The 21,893-nt window shown below is 44.9% G+C and overlaps 1 protein-coding gene across 1 annotated transcript in view; it reads left to right on the forward strand.

The window, feature by feature from the left end:
• CEP95 (centrosomal protein 95) overlaps nt 1–21,893 on the forward strand; it is a 622,972-nt gene that overhangs the window by 266,512 nt on the left and 334,567 nt on the right. The window contains exons 7-8 of the mRNA XM_086930924.1: nt 1,565–1,749; nt 6,966–7,074. Of these exons, the coding sequence (XP_086787050.1) occupies nt 1,565–1,749; nt 6,966–7,074 (294 nt within the window). The remainder of the gene's footprint in view (nt 1–1,564; nt 1,750–6,965; nt 7,075–21,893) is intronic.

The raw sequence follows: 21,893 nt of genomic DNA on the forward strand, positions 1-21,893 counted from the left end.
TTTCAAGATTTGGCAGGAATGGCTGTCGTTCCTAAGAGGTGCTACTAATCAGGCATTACAGTCTTCTACGTGGTGTCCATCCAATAAGAAGTTATGGAAATCATCAGACAAATCTTCCCTTCATTTTGAGCCGCCTTGAAGCAATACGACCTTGTTATAGTACCTTTGATATGAGTGTGAACCCTCGTCCGTATGTTAGAGCTATACCCACTGCATCCACACGTCGAGTGTTTGACAAATTAATCTATAAGTTTGTGACAAGCAAGAGTGATTTTTCTCTTTATTTTTTATCATTTGTAGTTTCTGTACTGGTCTGACAACATCTGTATCAACTCACTTTTGATGGAAGATTTATTGTAATGTCTTTTACTTTTGTTTTCTTACTTCAATAAAAACGATTTGAAATAAAAAAAAAAATATATATATATATAGTGCCTGCTGTACAAGAAATCTCTTCTCTGATTTTGCATTTGGGATGACATGCTTGAAGCTTGTACATAGGAGGCTGGTCATCCGATAAACGTTGATGAATTTTTAGATATAACGGAAATTAAATGGGGTATGCATTCCTCTTCACAGTGCCCTATGAGCCTCTTGAGCAGGGTTGCCAACCTAGGCACTTCATTGTAATCTAAACTGTGCATCACTGTTTTCTTATAAATCCTGGCAGCTCGTAGATCAGATGAATAGAAGAGATTTGTCCTCCAGTTAGTTTCACAAGTTTTGTTAGGATCCAGATTGAGATGTTTGTTTGAGAAAGCCTACAGATAAGGAATTTAGTTAGTCTTGAACTGTTGTCACAGTTTGCTTCTAATAATGGCAATTTATATATCAGGCTAAGCTAACACCGTGCGTGCAACTGACCTACTTAACCACATAGTAAGGTTTCATAGTGTCTTTGCTCACTGCTGACATTTGGTGACCTGCTGACATTTGGTGACCTGCAGGTCATAAGAATAATTCCGACACGACCAACTCACTTTTCATCCTTCCATCCTAGACGTGTTGAGTGTTATCACTTTGTGTCATAGTAACCTAGTTGTGGCCAAAACCCTGTAATGCAATTATTAGACCATAATAGATGTTATTCTCATGACATGCGTTTTATAATACCTTATTATACATATAAGACATATATGTTTTATAATGCATATAATACTTATCCATTTATAATACATTATAAATTATAATCCATATATGAAATGTGTTCTGTTTTCAGTTTGATAAAAACAGTTCAATGCAGATGTATAATTCTCATTCTGAAAGCTACAGCATTGGGGTGGGGGTGTGCTGTGTGCACATGATTAATCTGTACATTTGGAGCGATACCCTGATCTAATTGTGTAAGGGGATCATGTCATGTGAGTCAGACATTGTTGTAAGATGTTCAGCAAGCACAAATTCGTTTTAGCCCGATCTTAGGCTAGACCGTGTAAGTTTGTTATGGAAAAGTATAGATGTGTTCATCTAAGGTTTTTTGTTCACAGCCTTTAGAATGTACTTTCAGTATGATCTGATTTTTAATTCTAAAGCATCCATTGAAATGTTTTTCTTTGTGAATTAGATGGTCCAGTTCACTGCAATGGACTTGGTGAGCATGATTTGAGAAGTAGTGCTCAAATGTTTGGGGAGCCTATCCGGTCTGCTATTCCCCTCCAGCCTCCTTACCAGCCCATCGAGCCTCGATCGGACACTCTAGTAAGAAGAACGGTATCCCGCCAGAGCGCCGAGGCTACTGTAACGGAAAATGTAAGTATGGAAAGCATTTTAACCTCAAACAAGATCATAATAATAGCGCACACTTTCCTCCCTCCCCCGTAGATTTTCATTTTCATATTTAAGCTACTATTCTGTAGTCCCCATTAATATTTTGAGGAACATTTGTCTACTCTTTTTATGCTTTAAGAAAGGGGTACCATAGACTTTCAGTTTATTGAGAACACCTGATCTGTAAACACCCTGAAGTGGAGTCTTTGAATGAATGCTGTACATCATTTTCTGTGCTAGGGAATTAAACAATGTATTTTTTAAAAATGCCCTCTTTGGGAAACCTAAGGAGAAAGGAGAAGTTGTTTCTCACACATTTCCTCTCCTTTGTGCCCTTTCATCAGCTGCAAATGGCATAAAGAAAAACAAAACGTTCTAACAGTTTTGTGAGAAAATGGGGTTCAGTTGCAGTACCCCACAATTTTTGCCTGGCTTTTGATGCAACTGTGAGTGTAAAGTACTGGGTCCCTGCTGTCCCAGTTCCAGTGTTCTTTCCCTAAAACCATTCAACGATTGGCAACTCCAGCCCCTCTGTAAGTCCTTAGTATATGGTATCCTTGGTACCAAGGGCAAGGGAATTGAAGAGGACCCTGGACCCCTCACCACGGCCATGCCACTGCAGCTTGCATGCCTTGGTGCAGTGAAAAACGACAGTCAACATGGCACACTGCCTGGTTGCCATGCCATCCAGCACTGCCTAAGGTATAGGTAAGTCACCCCTTACAGCCCTATGGCAGTGTGCACTATGTCACAGATGTGGGCATATCTGCGTGAGCAGATATGCTCCTACAATATTTATTTCTGTTCTTAGATATTTTAAGTGCCAGGGCCGCCATAGAAAGTACATGGGCTGGATACTCGATAGTTTGAGTTCCCAAGCACCATGATGTCTTCTCTGAACCCAGAAGTGTTTGGTACCAAACCACTCCTCCTAATAAACCCATACTGAAGGCAATGTTGGATTTATTAAACCATGTACTCAGAGGGTACCTCAGAGGTGCCCCTTGAAAACCTACCACCCCGGTGTGATCTTTGACTGGCTTTAGGCAGCCTGCCACCACCAGACTTGTTTCTGAACCCCTGAGTGGAGAGCCTCTGCTCTATGTGGCCAGAAATAAAGCACATCCTGGGTAGAGGTGTCACACCTCCTCTCCTGGGACGGGCACAGTGCTCAGAAGAGAAGCTTCAAAGGCCTGCTGCCTTTGTAATGATACCACAGTATTTGGTGCTAGCAGGAGATGGCAGCCCTGATTCTAAACCCCACTTTTGGGTTGGAGAACTGGCAGTAAAACTTAGACAGAATAGATGCCTGCACAAGCTAAGTCACCCCTACCCCAACATAAACCTTAAGTCTGGAAATGCAACCCTGTTCACCCAAATCTTTTCTCGCATCTTTCTTTTGACAGAATAGGTCATGGTTTTTTGCCCTCAACTTTAAATTGAAGAACCAATGCTTGAGAATCCAGTTCAGCCTACTGGCCTTTAGGCAAGATTTGAAAATTAGCCTCATGAGACTTCCCGAGGGAGGCGCTCGAGTAGCTCCGCCATCGGTGAAAGTGTTCATCATGTATCTGGCACAGTAAATCAAGCATCTGAAAGGGCAAATTGCTCTTCGAAAATCAAATCTGGAACATGCACTCCTTGAAGGAGATGTTTTTTTAAATCTGTAACCATGCTAATGGTTTGACCATGGTTAGAAGGACTGGTACTCACTGCCTAGCTTGCACTTTCCCATAATTCTTTCTCATAACTCCCGACACCACCAACTTAGACAGCCATCTGATTTAACAGACAACTCTCGCAGGAAACAGCACAGCATAAATCATATGTACTATCCACTCTGTGCCCCCAGCGGACCCATGCCCCATCATATCTACAACCTTGGAAAATCTCAAATCCGCACTACCCTCACCCACATCATTAACACCTCCATCGTGTCCCTGGATTAATGGAAACTTGCAGAAATCTGCTAGCTCCTCAAGACGCCAACAGCTGACCCTAATCAACTGAGCAACTTCCGACCAATCTCCCTGCACCCATATTCAGACAAAGTGATTGATAAGGCCATCAACAACCCACCTCGAACTTCACCATCTTCTAGACAACACACACTTAGGGTTCAGAAAGAACCACAACACCAAACAGCACTCATCGTGGCCACCAACAACATTCAAATCTTCCTGGACTGTGGAGAAACAGTGGCCCTGATCCTGCTCGACCTCTCTGCAGCCTTAGACACTGTCTTCCACAACACCCTCATCAGAAGACTCCACGAGATTGGTATACAAGGATCAACTCTCAGATGGATCTGTTCCTTCCTCATGGAAAGAACCCAAAGGGTCAGGCTGCCACCCTTATAAAAGACAAAGAAACTGATATGTAGTGTCCCACAGGTATTGTCCCTCAGTCCAAATCTTTTCTACAATAAATGACACGCTCAACATCATCCGATCACCAGACGTCAGTCATTTCCTACGCCGATGACACCCAACTCATCTTCACCTTGATGGACAAGACCAACACTATCAGCATGACCATGGTAGCAGACAAGATGCAAACCTACTGCCTGAAGCTGAACTCCAACAAGACTGTTCTTCGGCAACAAGACCTCCCCATGGTATTCCACTTGGTGGTCGTCTGAGCTAGGACCAACACGTATGGACCACGCAAGAAATGTAGGCATCATCCTAGATGACAAGCCCAACATGATGGCTCAAGTCTACGCAGTGCGCATCCCCTGCTTCCACATCCAACGCATGTTGCAAAACCTCTCCAAATAGTTGCCTCAGAACAACAGACGAACCGTCCCGAAAGCACTCCTCACCAGCAGAATGAACTACAGCAACACTGTTTATACCAGAATCTTCTAACCACTCCTACACAGACTCCAGACCATCAAGAACGCAGCCGCAAGCCTCGTACTCTACTTCCCATGCCACACTCGACCCTGCATAGCAAGATGCTTTATTGGATCCCCATGCACGAGCACAGCCAATTCAAACTCTTCACACACAAACATCTAAGCCCTACACAGCACAGGACCAGAATTCCTGCATGCATTTTCACCAACCCACCCGACACCTAGGCTCTTCCTCCCTCTCACTCGTACATACTTGGCGCATCCACAAAAGCAAAACTGGAGGTTGCTCATTCTCCTACATTGCACCCAAGACATGGAACAACCTCTCTTAACACATCAGAGCCTCCTCCTAACTTTTTGAAATCTGCAAGAGGCTGAAGACGTGCCTCCTCGTATGAGCACCTTGGGAACACACATCTACACACCTTGCTTAAGCGCATGGATACCCTCTTGGGTTTTTAGTGCTCCATAAAATAACAGTCTACTTACTACATAATGCCTTGAATGGTATTTACATCGTACTTCACCTGCCTTACCGGTAAAGGAGGGCTGACCAGGGTAATTCGGTAACTAATGCAGAGGGTGTGGAGACAGAGACTCATGGATGAGGCAACAGTGGTGGTGACAGTAGCTATGTAAGGAGTGCAAGATGTCATCGTACAGCTTGACACTATATATCCCTTCGGCCTAAAGAAATCTTCCTCTGCTCCTTTATCATTTCAATTCTCCTGCTTCTACATGTTGATTTGCCTTTTGTAGAGGTGTTTTCAAGTGCATCTTTCTTGGTGAGATTGACTCCTTCAGTTCCCTTTTCCTGCAAAGTTATGGTTTCATCTGCAGACCTGAAGCTTCTGTCTCCTTCATGGAAACAAGCAACTTCTTGTGCCATCTTCCCTCCTAAACAAATATTTTTTGCTGTCTATTGTTACGGAGAATTTCACTTCAAAGCTATCTCCCCCTGAGCTCCAGTTGCCACAAATAATTTGTTGAGCTGTTCTAAGCTTCCTACCCTTCTGTGGCCTATAAGCATTGGGTAAAGTGGATTTGGGTTAATTTTCTCTAGACCTTTTTGGGCTTTCTAGAATGTACCTGGATAGTGTCATTGGATACAGAGAAAAAGGTTTTTAACCATGACATTCTACATGTTCACAAAGTGGACAAATAGGCATTAATGTGTCCTGATTTAATGAGCCAGTTGTGTCATGAAACTCTCCTTTCCTAAGGAGGTCACATTGTGCCCCCTACAGTCCACGTTGATGGAATTTGATCATGGCTAAGAACCAACTTGGCTGCACAGGAACATTGCTCAGATTTTTGGAAATAGCTTATAGGAACAACATTCTCAAATATTAGCTTTTATTAGCATCACAAGGAAAGTTCTTGTATGTTTATTGCTCATACATGTATTTATTTTTTGTTGACCAGTCTGGATGTATTGGTTCTAAATTCTGACTCTAACACAGACCTTTCCAGCAATGTTTGTCCTACCGCTCACACATTTACCATCTACTGCGAATACTGCACATGCTCATGAACAGGGATCAACATTCAGGTCTTGCAGACAAACATCCATTTGAATGTTTGAAAATATATGCTTGGAGGGTCGGAGGGTGGTGCACAGTTGTATGATACATTTTTGTTCAGCAACTATTTTCAATACATCTGTACTAAATCTGTGAGCTTTAGGAGAGGAATCACTATTCTACTACACAAGTAGGTGTCATTGTCAAGCAGACAGCCTTCTCTGGTATGAAAATGATGCTGGTGTAAACTTTTCGAATACCCCAGACCACCAAAGCTTAGGATTCAATCTGGTCCTGTATGCAGGCGTGTCTAGTGGTAGCCCAAATAAGTAGAGCACACACATTTCTTAGTTCCTCACAAGTTATGAATATTTAGCAAATTTTCTGGTGATTTGAGGTATTTTTTCTCATTAGCTGAAGATTTCCTGAAAAAGAGGAAGTGTCTAAAATATTATAAAGGTAGCTGGAAAGGTCAGTCCAAGAAGTTGGAGTCAAGGGGGCAGTTACTAACTTATTAGCAACATTACAGGCTTTGATTGAGGTATTCGTTGGTTTTTAATAACCACTAGGCTATTGTCTGATGTTTGATATTTTTTCCCACTAATTGTTTAAGAGATGTCTGCTTCCATCTAATACCACTTGGTGCACATGGACTGATAGAGAGTGGCTTATATTCATGTTTACAGATTGGTACAGCAAAGCTGTGTCTTGCTTGCCACCCTTGACACTTTGAATGCTAGTCAAAAGAATCACTTCTCAGCTCCTCCCCTAACATCTATGGACGTCTGCTTTGTATTAACTCTACCTTTTTGCAGTTCGAAAAGCCATGCAGGTCTTCATCAAGGGCGGGTGTCGTGAGTTTACCTCATTCCAAGCCTGATGCACCTCATTCTGCTGCTGATGTTCCTCAGACACACCTGAAAGGTGAGAACTGGGTGCTTAGTATATCAACAGCTTGGTTTGTTATCTGCTGCTTAGCATATCTCTACTGTCTCCAAGTAGAAATACACATACAGTTACTGTTCTGCCCTGTGTCAAAAATGTTTTAAGATTTTTGTTTACATTTTTAATAGCATATTGAATGATGATGTTGACATTTTTTTCTGTGTGGTGTTTACCAGCAGGCGATTTGTGCATTGACATTTAAATGAGTTTGTGTTATGACCCAAGTCATTAGTTTTCATTTTATCAACAGTCCATTGTGTTTGACGTGTTACCCGCAAAACTTTACAACAGTCGCTCAACACACTGGGATATAACACTGCTCATTTTTATGACATTCTCTTGGTATTCAGGCAATGCGCAGTGACCTTTGTGGATAGGTGCTTCTCCCATGATGAAGGTTTTGAAATAGCTTAACACTCCTGTCCCTCCACTGCTAACATAGCACCTGATTATCACAGTGAAATTGTTTAATGCATGCACATAACCTTCTCACTCCATTAGTTCTCAAAGGAGAAATTTTCACTTTTCCTTTGGTGGAACCCATAACTCTTTTGCTTTGCCCTTTCCATATTTGTTCATATTCCTGTCCTTGTACATTTTTTACTTTGTCACTTTAACATTCTTCGTTAATATTCTTTTGCCCCATTATTTTTCTACCAAACAGCTAATCTCGTCTCTGTCTGCTTGCTGTAGCCCTTTTGATTTGCACTTTTCTCAGTTTGCTTCTTTCTTAATTGCTCTATTTGATCTCTGTTTTGGCACTTGTTTGTATATTTCTCTGGTTAACATAAAGTCTCTGCATCTTGCCCTTCACAGGTATATGGTCATATTTTTACTTCTTTGTGAATCTTTCTCTGTTTTGCTCGAAGGTTTTTTTAATAATAATTTGTGCTTCTGGTTTTTATTTTTTATTTCATTCGTTGTTACACATTTAATTGGCTTTTAACTCGCACGCAAATGTAGTAGGCTTTTTTCCTCTAAAAGTAAGGCTTCTGACAGTCTTGGACTTTTTGAGGATACTCTGTTTGATTGCTCTGATTATTTTGTGGATTCCGGTAACACGTTTAAGGTTGCAGCAGAATCACTAATATGCTCAAAAGAAACATATATGTGTGTGGCATGTGTAGCTATAGATATGTATGTTGTGCATACGTCTGCTATGTAGTGTTGAGCTCTGACATATAGAACTTGTTTTTCTTCTAAGGAAGTCTTTTCGAATCACATGGTCTAGTGACTCTCCCTATTAATGGTATTGCCATGCGCAACAACTCCAATGTTAGATTGTTTTTTCTTCCATCAGTTTCAAACATGTCGTTCACAGCTCCAGTTTGATGCCTCATGGTGTTCTCCAGAGCACTCGGATCCTCCTCTTGTCAGTACCTACAAGCATTCCTGTATTACTATTGGTTTTCACCACCGCGTATCTTTGACTCCTTGTTGATCTAGCACACAGGGGCATAGCTTGGTCAATATGATCGGGGGAGTGTGATCTTCAGATTTCTCAACAGTCATGCTGGGCTATCTTGCGGGCAGTGGACAGAGGGAGGAGTACGGATTGTTAGGGGGATTTAAAAACACAATTTTTAAGGCCTTCAAAACAGAGACGATACAAGTGTGTGTAGTTAGATTTGGGGGTCTCTAGTTGGCACAGGTAGGTACTTGTGACAAATAGGGACCCTTGCCTCTAGTCAGGATAAGGGGATTACACACCTAAAATAACCCCTGCTCACCCCCTTGGTAGCTTGGCACGAGCAGACCGGCTTATCTCAGAGGCAGTATGTTAAGTATTTGTGACCACCAACAGTAACCCAGTGAAAACACTACAGACGGACACCACACAAGGTTTTATATCAAAAATATGTATACTTTATATATAGTTACCACAAGACCATAAACAACAAAAATACGCAATACTGTTACTTTAAGATGGTAGATTTAGCTTAGTTAAGTTCAGTTCTTGAGATGCGACACTTTGCGTCAATGTACCTTAGGTTGTGTTGTGCTTCCACGACAAGCAATGTCGCAGCGAGGGAAATGCGGCAAAGTTCAAGTACAAAGAAATAAAGACGTGAAGTTCTTCCAGATGCGGCACGCTTCTCCGGGGATGCGAGAAGTTCTTGGTTCGATGCGTGGACTGCAGCGTTGACACCCTTGTTCCGTGATGCGACGGCAGAAGCTCCATTTGCGACACTCTTATCTCACGATGCGTGAAGCTTCCGCACAATGTGACAACTACAGCGGCGACATCCACGATGTGATGGCAGCAGGTCCGACTGTGGCGCACTTCTCAGGGATGCGAGGCTCTTTTCTTCGATGCGGTGCAATGTAACAGTTCCAGCGGCGACACCCTCCCTTGTAGTTGTGATGGCAGGCACAGCAACGGCGATACGTTCCGACCTCGTTGCGAAACTCTCCTCGATGCTGTGCAGTGTGACAACAGTGGCGACACCCTCCTTCGGAGTTTCGACGGCTGCAGCAGCGACGGCGACACATTTCCTCTTCATTGCGGCACACTTCTCTCCGATGCGGTGCAGTGTGACAGTTCCAGCGGCGACACCCTCCTTCGGAGTTTCGACGGCAGCAGCAGCGACGGCGACACGCTTCCTCTTCGTTGCGGCACACTTCTCTCCAGTGCAGTGCGACAGTTCCAGCGGCAACACCCTCCTTCGGAGTTACGACTGCAGGCACAGCGACGGCGACACACTTCTTCCCGATGAGTCGCGCTTCCAGCTCCTTGCGACACGCAGTTCCTCAGAAGGCCCAAAGCAGCATCAGGCACTACCTAAAGAACTCTGGGGAGCTGGGGGTGAAGTCTGTTGTCCCTGAGACTTCAGCAGGAGGCAAGCTCTTTTCCAAGCCGTTGGAGATCCTCCACAAGTTGAAAGCAAAGTACACAAAGTTCCTGTCTCCTTCCTTTGGCAGTAAGGCAACCACTGCAGGCCAATCCCCCAAGCAGCACTTCAGCTTGGGAATAGTCTCTCCTCAATTTCTTCAGGTTCCTCTCCTCAGTAAAGGTTTCTTCTTGCAGTCCAAAGTGATTTAATTTCTTGGGTTCAGGGTCCCAATATTTATACCCCAAAATCCTTTGTTCTCTGTGGGGAGAGGGGCCTTTGACCAGTCCAAACCAGTTCTGAAGCACTCTTTTTACCAGACTTCTCCTTTCCTTTCACAGTGCAGGGCAGGCACACCAGACACCCCACAGGAGGTGGAGCCAGCATTGTGGAAGGCAAGTACAGTCCTGGAGCTCTTTGTTTACAGGACTTCTTTTCTTTCAGTGTGTAGGGCAGAGGCATCAGCCGCTCCCCAGGAGGTGAAGCCAGCATTGTGGAAGGCAGGCACAGCCCTATTCAAGGTTCAGGTGCAACTCCTCCATCCCATCTAGATGTAGATCTCTCTCTTCACCACTGGGCTGACTCATCCTGTCTCTTGGAATCCCCCAGCCCTGTCACTCACAGAAATAGACAAATGAATACACAACCTTGCAGAGGCAGGCTTGAAATGTTAGGCAATCAAATACCTACTTTCTAAAATTGGGATTTGCAAACCCAGAATGTTAAAATCAACTTCACTAAAAGATGTATTTTATCATTCTGAGTTCAGGCATACTAAACTCAAATTCGTACCATGTTCTCTGAGTCAGTTAGGATTATAAACATGTAATAATCTAACAGCCCATTCTGGCCTATGGAGAACAGGTAGCCTTGCAATAGTGAAAAACGAAAATGGCTGTAATTCACTATTAGGACATGTCACCACATCAGGGCTTGTCCTACCTTATACTTACAATGCACCCTGCCCTTGGGCTACCATAGGGGTGACTGATATGAAGAAAAGGGAATCTTTAGGGACTGGCAAGTGGGTGCACTTGCCCAGTCAGCATGACAGTACCAGACTGCACACAGGCTCTGCAATGACAGATCTTTGACACATTTTACCAGGCTGCTTCTGTGGGTGGCACAACCAGTGCTGCAAGCCCACCAGCAGCATTTAGATTTACACGCCCTGGGCACTAGACTAGGGTCTGACAAGTAAACCATATAGCCAAACATGGAAACACTGATTAATACATCAATTTACAATAGGGAGCACTTGCACTGTGGCACTGGATAGCAGTGGCACAGTGCGCAAAGCATCTAACACCAGCAACAATACATGAGGCAACAGCAAAAATGGAAGGGAGACCCACGCCAATAGTGCCAGGTCTAACGTGTGTATGTGTTTTTGTCAGTGTGAAAATGTAAAAATCCCAGGTAAAATCGGATAGAAACAAAATCGTAACAGACCTTGTACTCCACTATTCTGTACAGAATAACTTTTTTCAGAGGGGGTGTACTAGCCCAAACACCCCCCTCCAGGGTTATGCCCCTGCTAACACCTTTGACTCACTGCTGCTCCGGTCGAGAATGTTCTTGTGATGGAAAGGACTTCATTCCTATTCTGACCCAGTTGTTGGGCCCAGTATCTGAAATCCATCCTCCACAAGTCTCCAACCTGTTTGTCTCTTGACCACGGTGATGACTCCTGTTCGACCTGCCTTGCATTTCATAACAAGAACACTCTTCAGAACAGACACAACTGTTCTATCGCCTTCGTCCCCATTACGCATGGATGGGAGGTGGAGGAGACGCCAGATATCTTTGGAGAACAGTAGAAGTCGTATGTCAATGAGTTGGGTACTCCAGTCATCCCAATGGAGGTGGCCTATTCATCTTTAACTTGGTTCTGAGGCAGATGCCGAGTCCGAAGAGCCTCTGCCAGCCCTCAAAAGATCGCAGTGAGTATGTATGTTCCTATAACTCGCCACACAGAGGCGCAGTCCTCTAGCTCCCAGGTTGCTTAGGAGGCATTATTGGCAACACTGCCTTCCAGCCATGATCGACACCCACATTTGCATATGGACCTAACGCCCAAGCCACATTTGGTGCCAAAGTCCTACTCTAAGACTCAAGCCTGGTCTGCCAATTCGGCTCCGGACCTGAAGGCACATCCTCAGCCCCGCTTAGACTTGAAAGGGATGGAGCCAAAATCTTCCAAGCTAAGACAGACTCCACTGAAACATTGGGAGCCAAGATCAAGCTCAGCACTCTCTGGTCGGGGAACTTCTACAGCCCCATCAAGGCTGTCTTCCACTGCGTCACCCTCTGCTGCTTCTGAGGAATTTCATCAACCATTCTCAAGCGACTGCAGGAGCACTTGGATCCTCGACAGCAGCAAATTCTTACACATCCAGGCACAGGGTGAATTCTTGCCAAACTTTCATACTTTACAAAGGACTCTGCACCTCATGAGAGGAAGCTGATTTTTGTGGAGGACATAAACCCACCTGATTTTCCTGACCCCAAAAAGGCCTAAAGACATGCCAGGGCAACCTCCCCCTTGTCTCCTGCTCACCCCCTCCTTCTCTGCCTCCTCCTCCACCAGCTGTGTCTCCTGCCTTGCATCTGGAGTCACTACAGCATTATCTTAGAGGTTCTTCACATTTGGTTGTGGGAACAGTCCTAGGCTGGATTATGACCCATAGGACCACCCTCATTACGCACAAGTTCCCATGGGATTACAATGAGGCTGAACTCCCCTTCCTCCCCCCCCCCCCCCCCCCCCTGCATACATAGACTCAGATCTGTACCATACTAAGCTATCACCTCTTGACTATGTCACTTCGTACCATGACATGTGGCACAGAGCTGCAACTTTCCACAATGTAGAATTTCATGTGCAGAAAGAGAATGATTTCCTTGCGGAAACCCCTTTCTCCACTCAGCAGTCCCTTCAATATCTCCTGATTCTTAATGGTGTTCTCAAGCCTGCCACTGAGATTTTCAAATATCCTGTCAAGGTGAGAGTTATCATGCCTCGGGTGGATAGGAAGTATAAAGCCTCCCCTAGTGACCATCCAAAGGCCAACTACCACCTGACTCCTTCGTTATTCATACAGCCAGAAAGCGTGCCAACACTCGGGGCACATGTAATGCAGAGTTGTGGTGCAGTCTGCGTTCCATTGGTGAATTGTTAATTCAATTGACTTGCTTTCCCGGAATGACCGCGCACACTGGCATCAAATGACTGATTTGGTATAGCATCTTCTAGAGCAGTACCTCAAGAAGAGGTAACAATCTATGGCAGAGGGGAAGATCATCTCTAACACTAACACTAACATCGTCTGTGCTCTGTATGCCATGGATACAGCCACTCGCTCCATTAATACTAGTAATCTGCTGGGATCTGATTGGTAGCCACCACCTCAGCCAGGAAGTGGTGGGAGCCATCTTCAACAGTAAAATATAAATTAAAAAAAACTGTCAGGAGGTTAATGATACCCTTACCCCCGGCCTGGTAGTGCGGTACTATTTTTGAGGGATGAGGCATTGAGGCATTGAGGCCTCCCTCCCTGGGCCACTTTCAGCCCCTCACTCACCTTACCCTGGGGCCTGATGTACTTTTTTAGGGGGAAGAGCCCGCATGGCTCCTTTCCTGAACCGCTTAAGCCCTCTCGGGTACTAAACTTTTTTAAAGTGCGGGAGGGGGGGGGGGGCACAAGGCACACCACCCTGAGTCAATAATGGCCCCTGGCACCCCATCCCCTGGTGCCAGCTCACCAGCTATGTCCTTGGGGCCTCAGCCCAGGACATAGTGTTTTCCCTGCCTGCACTAACCAAGGCAGGGAAAACTTTGATTTCTCCTGCTTGATGGGAGCATTTTCAAAACAGGGAAATGGATCTAAATTTTCTCCCTCCTAGAAGAAGCAGCATTCGTAGCGGAGCAATGCCGGCTTCCACTGCATCTGGAGAGCCAGCTGGGGCCTTGGTGTTTTCCTCGCGGCCCCCCAACAAGTATATGGTGGTTTCCTTGGGTGGACACAGGACACCCAGGTTTTAATTAAAGAGGGCATGCACAAAGTAGCCCTGCACCCTTCAAATAGTACCAGCACATGTATTCATCTCAATGTTAAGTTTTGTACAAAGCTTTTAACAAAATTCTCATTGTAAATAATTCACAAATATCCATTTGTTTTCCCAAGAGAAGTCAATCTAGGCTCTTCAAATTTAAAATGTGTTCTTTATTCAAATTCTTTATGAAAGGAATAGCCAACGCGTTTCGTCCGCTACCGGACTTCTTCAGGGCTTTAATTTCTTTTTGGTGATCCTAATTCAAGAATCTGAACACAATTAATTAAAAGCCAGTCCATTTCCAAAATCGCTTATGTGCTCCAACGGCAGACTAGATTCAAAAGTAGTTTTCCAACAGCCAGGGAAAGTATATCCGCAAAAGTGCACGGTCCGTCTTACATGGAGTCATCTGAACCTTCATTGTGTTGAGCATCACTTTTGGGAAGTTAGGACTGGTGCAGGCACTAAAGCTTTGATCCTCATTCTTGTTGCCGCTTTAAGTAAAGAGGGCCCTGGGGTAGGGGTTCCTGGGGCCTAAAGGCTCAGGATGGGAGCCTGGCCAAGGCCAGTGGCCAACCCACTGCAGCGCACTACCGAACCGCTGTCCAGTGTGGGGTTAGCTGCCTTTGTGGGTGGGGGTGGCCACAGGGCCTCTGGCCGTACGCCAATCCTTGTGGCCAACACTCCGCCATGAATGTCCATGAGCAGTCCGTGTCAAAAAATCGGCAACATCATTGATCTCCATCGCCATCTACACAGACACACATGGTTTGAATGTTGAAAAGACACTGCATTCCGTCAACCACACCACCATTGACACTGGAGAGAATTCTGTTTGGCGTTTACCACATCACCATTGCTGTTGAAGGGACAAAAAATGACTGCCACTTTCACAAGTGTCCATAGCTCTGATTTATTGGCCTTCAGGCTACGCCAGGAATTGGTGTGCCACTATTCCAGACCAATTGGCTCTGTATATTTTGAAATGTGCCAATTCTTTTGTTCCTTTGGGATTTGAGTATTCATTTGTAAGACCCCAAGTGTTTTATGGGATCTTCTCTTACTGAGGATCTTGGTGTCCTAAATTTGGCACTTTATAACTCTGCTCCAACTCATGAGGCTGGTCACCTCATGAAACCAATTTTTCCTAATATTAAGGACCTGTCTACAGAGTCTCACATACCATTACTTTGGTCAGACCAATTATCAGTACCATTTACTGTTAGGATTTCTGCTACCCCTCTGATAGGACCATACAAACCCACAATTAATTACTGGAATTGGTCTAAACTTGATGTTCCACTGGCCTTTAATTTACATCTACTAAGCACCAAACCTGTTCTAGAGGAAAGTGTTGTTGTGGATCAGAGGTTAATAGATAACTGGAGGAGGCTATCTTCCGGTCTCTTCTGTCCACTGAGCCAGATTCCTCCCACTGGCCCCCTTGTTTAAATGAGTCACTGTGACTGGAGAAAAAACGTTGTATGGTCTTGGAAAGACTATGGCGGAAATCTTATGATGTGGATTTTAAAAATAAGTATAGAATAGCGATAAAGAACTATCATGGGCTCTGCAGAACAACATGAGCCCTGTTCTACAAAATCACTAATGCTCAAGTTGTCCCAATACTCTTTTCAATGTTGCAAAAGAGCTCTCCGACCTTTGCAGAACCTTTCCAGCACCCTTGCTCTCTGTTACAGTGCAAGGAGCTTGTTAATTTTTTTTATTTAAAAAAAGTTGGTGGATATTCATCTTCATTCACAAGGGTGAAACATAATCTGCTGTCAATAGCTGCACTTTGAATTACCCCCAACAAGATCATAAAGACAGCATGAATAATATGAAATCCTTGCCCCTTTTGCATATTGTGACCTATGCAGTAGCTATGTTAGTCAATTAACTCTGGCTTTCTGCTGGACCCCACTATCACCTTCTAAGGCTGCCTTTTGGATCTAGAGTTACTACAGTTGGTGATGAATTTCCTCAACTCCTCTCTACAGGAGGGTTATTTATATTCCTCTGATTTGGAATGCTATGGCTCTTCCACTCTAAAAAAAAAAAAAACACCAAAAAAACAATCTTGACACGACTAATTGGTTGAATTTTCGACCAATTTCTCTGCTGCCTCGTCTTTTAGAAGCATGTGAATGCACAGCTCACAACATACGTGGAGGCCTCAAATGTTCTTCACCCCTAGCAGTCGGCTTTCAGGGCCAGGCTCAGTACTGAATCCACCCTCCTGGGAGTCACTGAACTCATTAAATGACTCCTGTGTTGGGGTGGAACTTATTTTATTAGATCCAAGTGCAGCCGTTGATACTGTATCCCCTCTCATTCTGCTTAAACGATTGTGAATATTGGGTCTTGGAGGAACTGCCTTGGCTTGGCTAACATAATGCCTCAAGGATCAGACATTTCAAGTCTTTTCAGGCAGTGGCTGATCAGAGACTCTGGCTTTTACCTCTGGAGTCCCTCTGGGCTCAGTCCAATACTATTTAATATTTACATCCACTGTTTGGCAGATGTAGTGGAGGGTTGTGGTATAACCTTATTCTCTTGCAGATGACACCCAAATTATATTTTCTTTGTCATCTGCACAGGATCAGGGACCGTCCAATCTTAACCTGGGCTTAGGTCGAATTGCCACTTGGGTGAACAGTAACTTAGGGACTTGCCCTGCCCTTTCCGCCAAGGTTAAGATCTTGGGCTTTGTTGTGGATGAGCATCTCTCTATGAAGCCTCAGGTGGTCAAGGTTACCTCCACCTGCTTGGCGTTGTTTAAATGGGTAAAAGAAGATCATTTGGATGATTCCCCGTTCAGCCCAAAGGATAGTAATTCCAGCCCAAATTTTATCTAGACTGGAGTATGGCAATATCTTGTATTTGGAAATAGAACAGGTGTCAATTCGACAAAGTCTTCAGTTGGTCCTGCTGTTCTGGCTCCCAAATTAGGCTTCAGTCTCACACCTTTTTCAGGAACTTCACTGGGTCACAATTACTAAGCGCATTCAAGGCCCTGTGCTACATGTTCAAGGCCAGAGCCAGGATAGGCCCGCACTACATTCAGGAGCTGGTGGTGCCTTATACGCTTTCACGTACGCTGATTTCTTTGAACCAGGCCTTATATAGTGTGCCTAGATTTCGCTTGGCTCATATGGGAGGGAGTTCTTTCGCAGTCTTGGGCCCGAAACTGTGTAACTCTAGTCCCATGCCCCTGAGAAATTGAAACCTTCTGCCTGCATTTCAAAGTTTTAAGGATTTCTGTTCTTTTGCACCGCTTCAGGAAAATCTTTTTGGGTATCTGTGCGCTTTAAAAGATTTTAAAATACATAAATAAAGCTGGGTCCGTTTACCTTCCACTGTATATTCAAACTTTTAGACATATTATCAGGGCATAATATCCTCTTCTGTAGAAGGATGTTCCTCTCTTATGAAGAGGCACACAGAAAATACAACTTCCACTCCTGGCTGTTTCAAGCAGCATTCTCTGGCCACTGCACACGTGCCATACTGTTCTCACTCTTATAATCGCTTTTCAGGACCCAATCTAGACTACTGTAAGATCGTTAGACCTCTCACCACCAAGAATACCCTCAAATGCACTCTCAATTGTCCATTGTGAATGTGGAAACCTTCTTCCTTTGTACCTCTCCTTTATCTACCATTAGGAGGTTTTACACAGGGTCTCACTATATTTACTATCCTTACACTGATAATCGCCATCAAGAGTCATTAGTGATTGACATCCCTTTTCAAGAAGTACTGGCAAGAGAGGCAGTGAAGCTAAACAGCCATTTAGAGACACTCCAGTCATTGATGTCTGTAATTCCGGAGACACTTCAACCTAGAGCAGCTCCTAAACCCCAGTTGCCTTTAGTCCTAGGACTTTGAGAAATAGCACAGTGAACTTTTTTGACTCCTGTCATGACCCTGAATTCCTCGAGGCAGATCCTAAACCAGGCTGAGCCCTTGTTACAGCTGTGAGGCGGAACCGCATCCTGAGTCAGTTCTCACTCCTGTAAGGGAAAGTAAAAGGCTTATCCCAACTAGCATAGAGATGTGTAGTACAGTGCCAACTCAGTTTAAGAAGCTACTCGGGAGATGTCATGAGGAGATTTGGAATGAAATGAAAGCTTTTATGGGTGACCTACTGTTCGAAGTGGGGGGCTCTAGTTGGCAGGTTGTTACCCTGTCCAAGTAGGGACCTTTCTTCCTAGTAGGAATAAGGGAGTTACACTTCTACATTTTAACCCCTGCTCCCCCCTTGGTAGCTTGGTACAGTCAGGCTTATCTCCGAGGCAGTGTGTAAAGCATTTGCACATAACCAACAGTAATACAGTGAAAACACTACGAAAGCACGCAACACCAGTTTTAGGAAAATAGCCAATATTTATCTGTGTAAGACCAGACCAAAACATTAAAATCCAACGTACAGTGATTCAAAATACTCATAAAGCAAAAATAGACTTTTAAAGCACTTCTTTGAAGTCTATAGCTCTGTCCAGAGCTGTTATGGCATCACGAACAAATAAACCCAACCATTCTAGCTGAACACGGCGTCGCGGTCCAGCTACGGTGTTGGGTTGATCTGCAAAATAGTACCTTTAGAAATGCAGGGCGTCTGGGAACCTAGCGATGAGGAGGTTGTGCAGGAGTTGTCAATCAAACAATCAATCAGGGAATTTTAAAGTACGCTACTCACCTAAGAGGTGCTGGGGAGGGCAGCTCCTAGTCAGCTGAAGAGCCATGTCTAGAGGATCTTCCTGAAGGTGTGCAGAGTAGGGGCGCGTCTGATGTTGACTGGGAGCTGGGTCAAGGCCCTGGCCACGATGTAGGAGAAGGCTCTTCCATCCGCTCTGGTTCTGCAGATTCGCAGGGTTTCCGCTAGGGCGACGTCGGCGGAAGTGGAAGGAGACTCTTGTTGTGGTATTTGGGTCCGGTGTTGTGGAGGGATTTGTGGGTGTGAGTTGCTTGAAGGTTACTCTCTTCTCAACAGTTAGCCAGTGGAGGTCTTGCAGGTGTTGGATGATGTGGGTCAGTCTCCTGAAGTCACGCGTTGCAGGTCGAACTCTGTACAATTTAATTCGAGAGCCCGGGCGTCGTGAAGGCAGTGGCTTATTGACTGCGTCTAGCGGCTTCGGTGAGACCAGGGTTGCGGTGCGAAGTGGGGCGATGCTCATTGTGTTGCTAGCAGGTCACATTGCAGGCAGCAGTGTCGACGGCTGATGAACTGGAGTCGATGACTCCGATGTCGATGAGCCATGGCTGCATTGTGGAGCGGGGTGGGGAGTCGTGTAACTAATGAGTAGTGCCCACAAACCACTGTGTAGGTAGAGGTTGCTGCCAGCTTGTAGCGGTGGCAATGAGACCAGGGCTGTGGTGCAAAGCCTGATGGTGCTCTGTGTTCTCCACAGATCACGGTGCAGGCAGCGGCGTCAGTGACTGTGTTGCGTCGTTGGGGATACCAGGATGACGGTGTGAAGTGAGGCAGTGCAGAGTTCAGTGCCCTCAGGTCACAGTGCAAGCAGCAACGCCAAACGCGTAGTCTGTGAGACCAGGGTTGCGGTGCAAAGTGTGGCGTACCCTCTGTGGTGCCTTCAGGTCACAGAGCCGGCAACGGCATCGGGGAGAGCGTTGTGTTACTGTTTTCCTCTGTGACAACTGAAACACCCAGTTCCAGAAGCTGGTACCCAAAGGATCTTGACGTCTTTGTTGTTCCTGAGACTTCTTGAACAGGGGACAAGCTCAACCTCAAGGCTGTGGAGACATTCAGAATGAAGTTGCAGAAAGTTCAGTCCAGTCCTTTCTCTGCCCAAGACCGAAGCAGCTACTGCAGGCCAATACAGCAAAGCACACAGCAAAGTGGTAGTCTCTACTCACAGCTTCTCCAACTCTTGGCAGGTTCTTTGATCCAAAAGAGTTCTAAAGTTTTGGGGTCATCTTTGAAGTTTGTACAAACAAAGTTCCACTGACATACATAAACCAGTTCTGCCTGGCCCAGGCCAGGTTTACTCCAGGCTTTGTGAGAGGCAGCCACAGTCCTTTCAGGTGCAAGCAACAACTCCTCCCACCACTCTTAATGGAGCCAAGTTTATTTAGCCTGACTAGGAGTCACCCAGGAAAGGCGGGACACCTCAACCCCCCTTGTGTCTGTCTAGTGTGAATGCACAAACCAGCCCATCTGAGTCTAAAGCCCAGACTGCTAATACACAAACTGGCACAGGTACATAGATGGTTAGAGAAGAAAAGACCCTATTTCTAAAAGGGATATTTCCAAACACACAATATAACAAGCATTTGCAATGTAATAGATCTTGTATTATTAATTCTTAGCTATTAGGGGTGCATTATTTAGCAATGCCAATAGCTCAAACTTTAGTAATGCGAGACCTATTGCATTGCCATTGGAGAAAGAAAAGAGAAGTGAGGAGTAGAGGAACTGTGAGCTGGGAGAGAGGGAACAGGAAAATGAGGGACTGGGGAACTAAATGAAATAAGAGAGGAAAAGAGATTGGTGAGAGACTAAAGAGGATAGTGGAGAGGTGAGAAACGTGGAGTGATAAGAGGGAATCGAGGAGAAGGAAAAGACAGGAGAAGAGAGAAAGGAAATGCTCTGAGAAGCAAGGGGTAGTAAGAGGTGGGTGGGTGGGTGGGTGTATGGGGCGAAATGGAGAGAGCTCAGACACGGAGAGCCAGAACATGATTAATTCCAAATAAGGCTGTGATTAGAGAACTGGCGCGGAGCCAGGTGTTGTGATTAACTGAAGGTGTCCTGAAGCATTCAGATGAGCAGAACTACGCTGCGGGTATGCCCCCTGTCTCTAGTAACATTGTCAAATAGGAATCCTCTTGGACACTTTGGAGCAGAGGGGGCATGAACATTTGGGGCTTCATGAATCTTTTAGATGGCCCTTTGACGGATAATCCATTCCCACGAGAGAGTTAATTTACAGTAAGCAAGAAAGAGACCCTTAAAGAAACTACCCACCTGGTACACCTCAATAGAATGATTACAACCCAAGCAGGCGATCAGGAACGGGAAAATCCTGACTTCCCATGTATCCCACTGGAGATGTTTTCAACCAGAGGTTGTCTAACGTAGGAACCAGTGCTTAATTTGTAAAAAGGTAAGTACCAAGTCCCAAGATATTGCACTGCAGCCAGGACCACTCACAGCTCCTGTTACTGCTGCCAAAAGTGAGTGCTAGCATTACCTGCTAACCATCAAATGTAAACAATGTAATATTTGGAATGATTGTAGGTCACCCCAAGCTGTAAGGATGGTCCAGATATGCAAGTATAATCACTTTAATAGATTTATTTGCTAAACACCCGTCTTGTACTAAAACAAAATAGGCCAAATGCCCATCATGTTGTGTTCTCTCATAAACAAGTGTTGATGTTTAAAAATTAGTCCCGGTGTTGAGCACCGGCATGCACTGGCACACGTTAAGCACCGGTAGGACACCTGTCCAAGGAAGCCTGTCCTGTCCTAGTTTATCCCGGAGTGCTGTAAGTCTCCATTCATAATCCCCCCCTGTGGCAGGGCGAAATAGATGAAGCAGAAAAGATCATCCTCAGTGTAAGGTCTCCTCGGAAGCCATTCAAGATCAGTCCAGCAAAACCAATCACAAACCTTAAAACCACATTTGTACCCAGGACGGAAGGACACAGGTCTGTGAAATGGGGGCAGCGGGTGCCACAGAGTCCCAATTGACACACATCATGCTAAAATTCCTCCCTCATCCTGGCTTTCAATCACACCAACACAGATCCAAATCAGAGATAGCATTTAGGAAAAAAGGTTGCTTTTACCTGACTTCATTCAGCCTAAATATTCAAATCGTCGAGTTTACTTGTAGATCATCGGTACATCTGATCAACTTTTATAATAATGACTTTCACTCGACC

Source organism: Lissotriton vulgaris, chromosome 7 (genome assembly GCF_964263255.1).
Source record: "Lissotriton vulgaris chromosome 7, aLisVul1.2, whole genome shotgun sequence".
Taxonomy (NCBI): Eukaryota; Metazoa; Chordata; class Amphibia; order Caudata; family Salamandridae; genus Lissotriton; species Lissotriton vulgaris.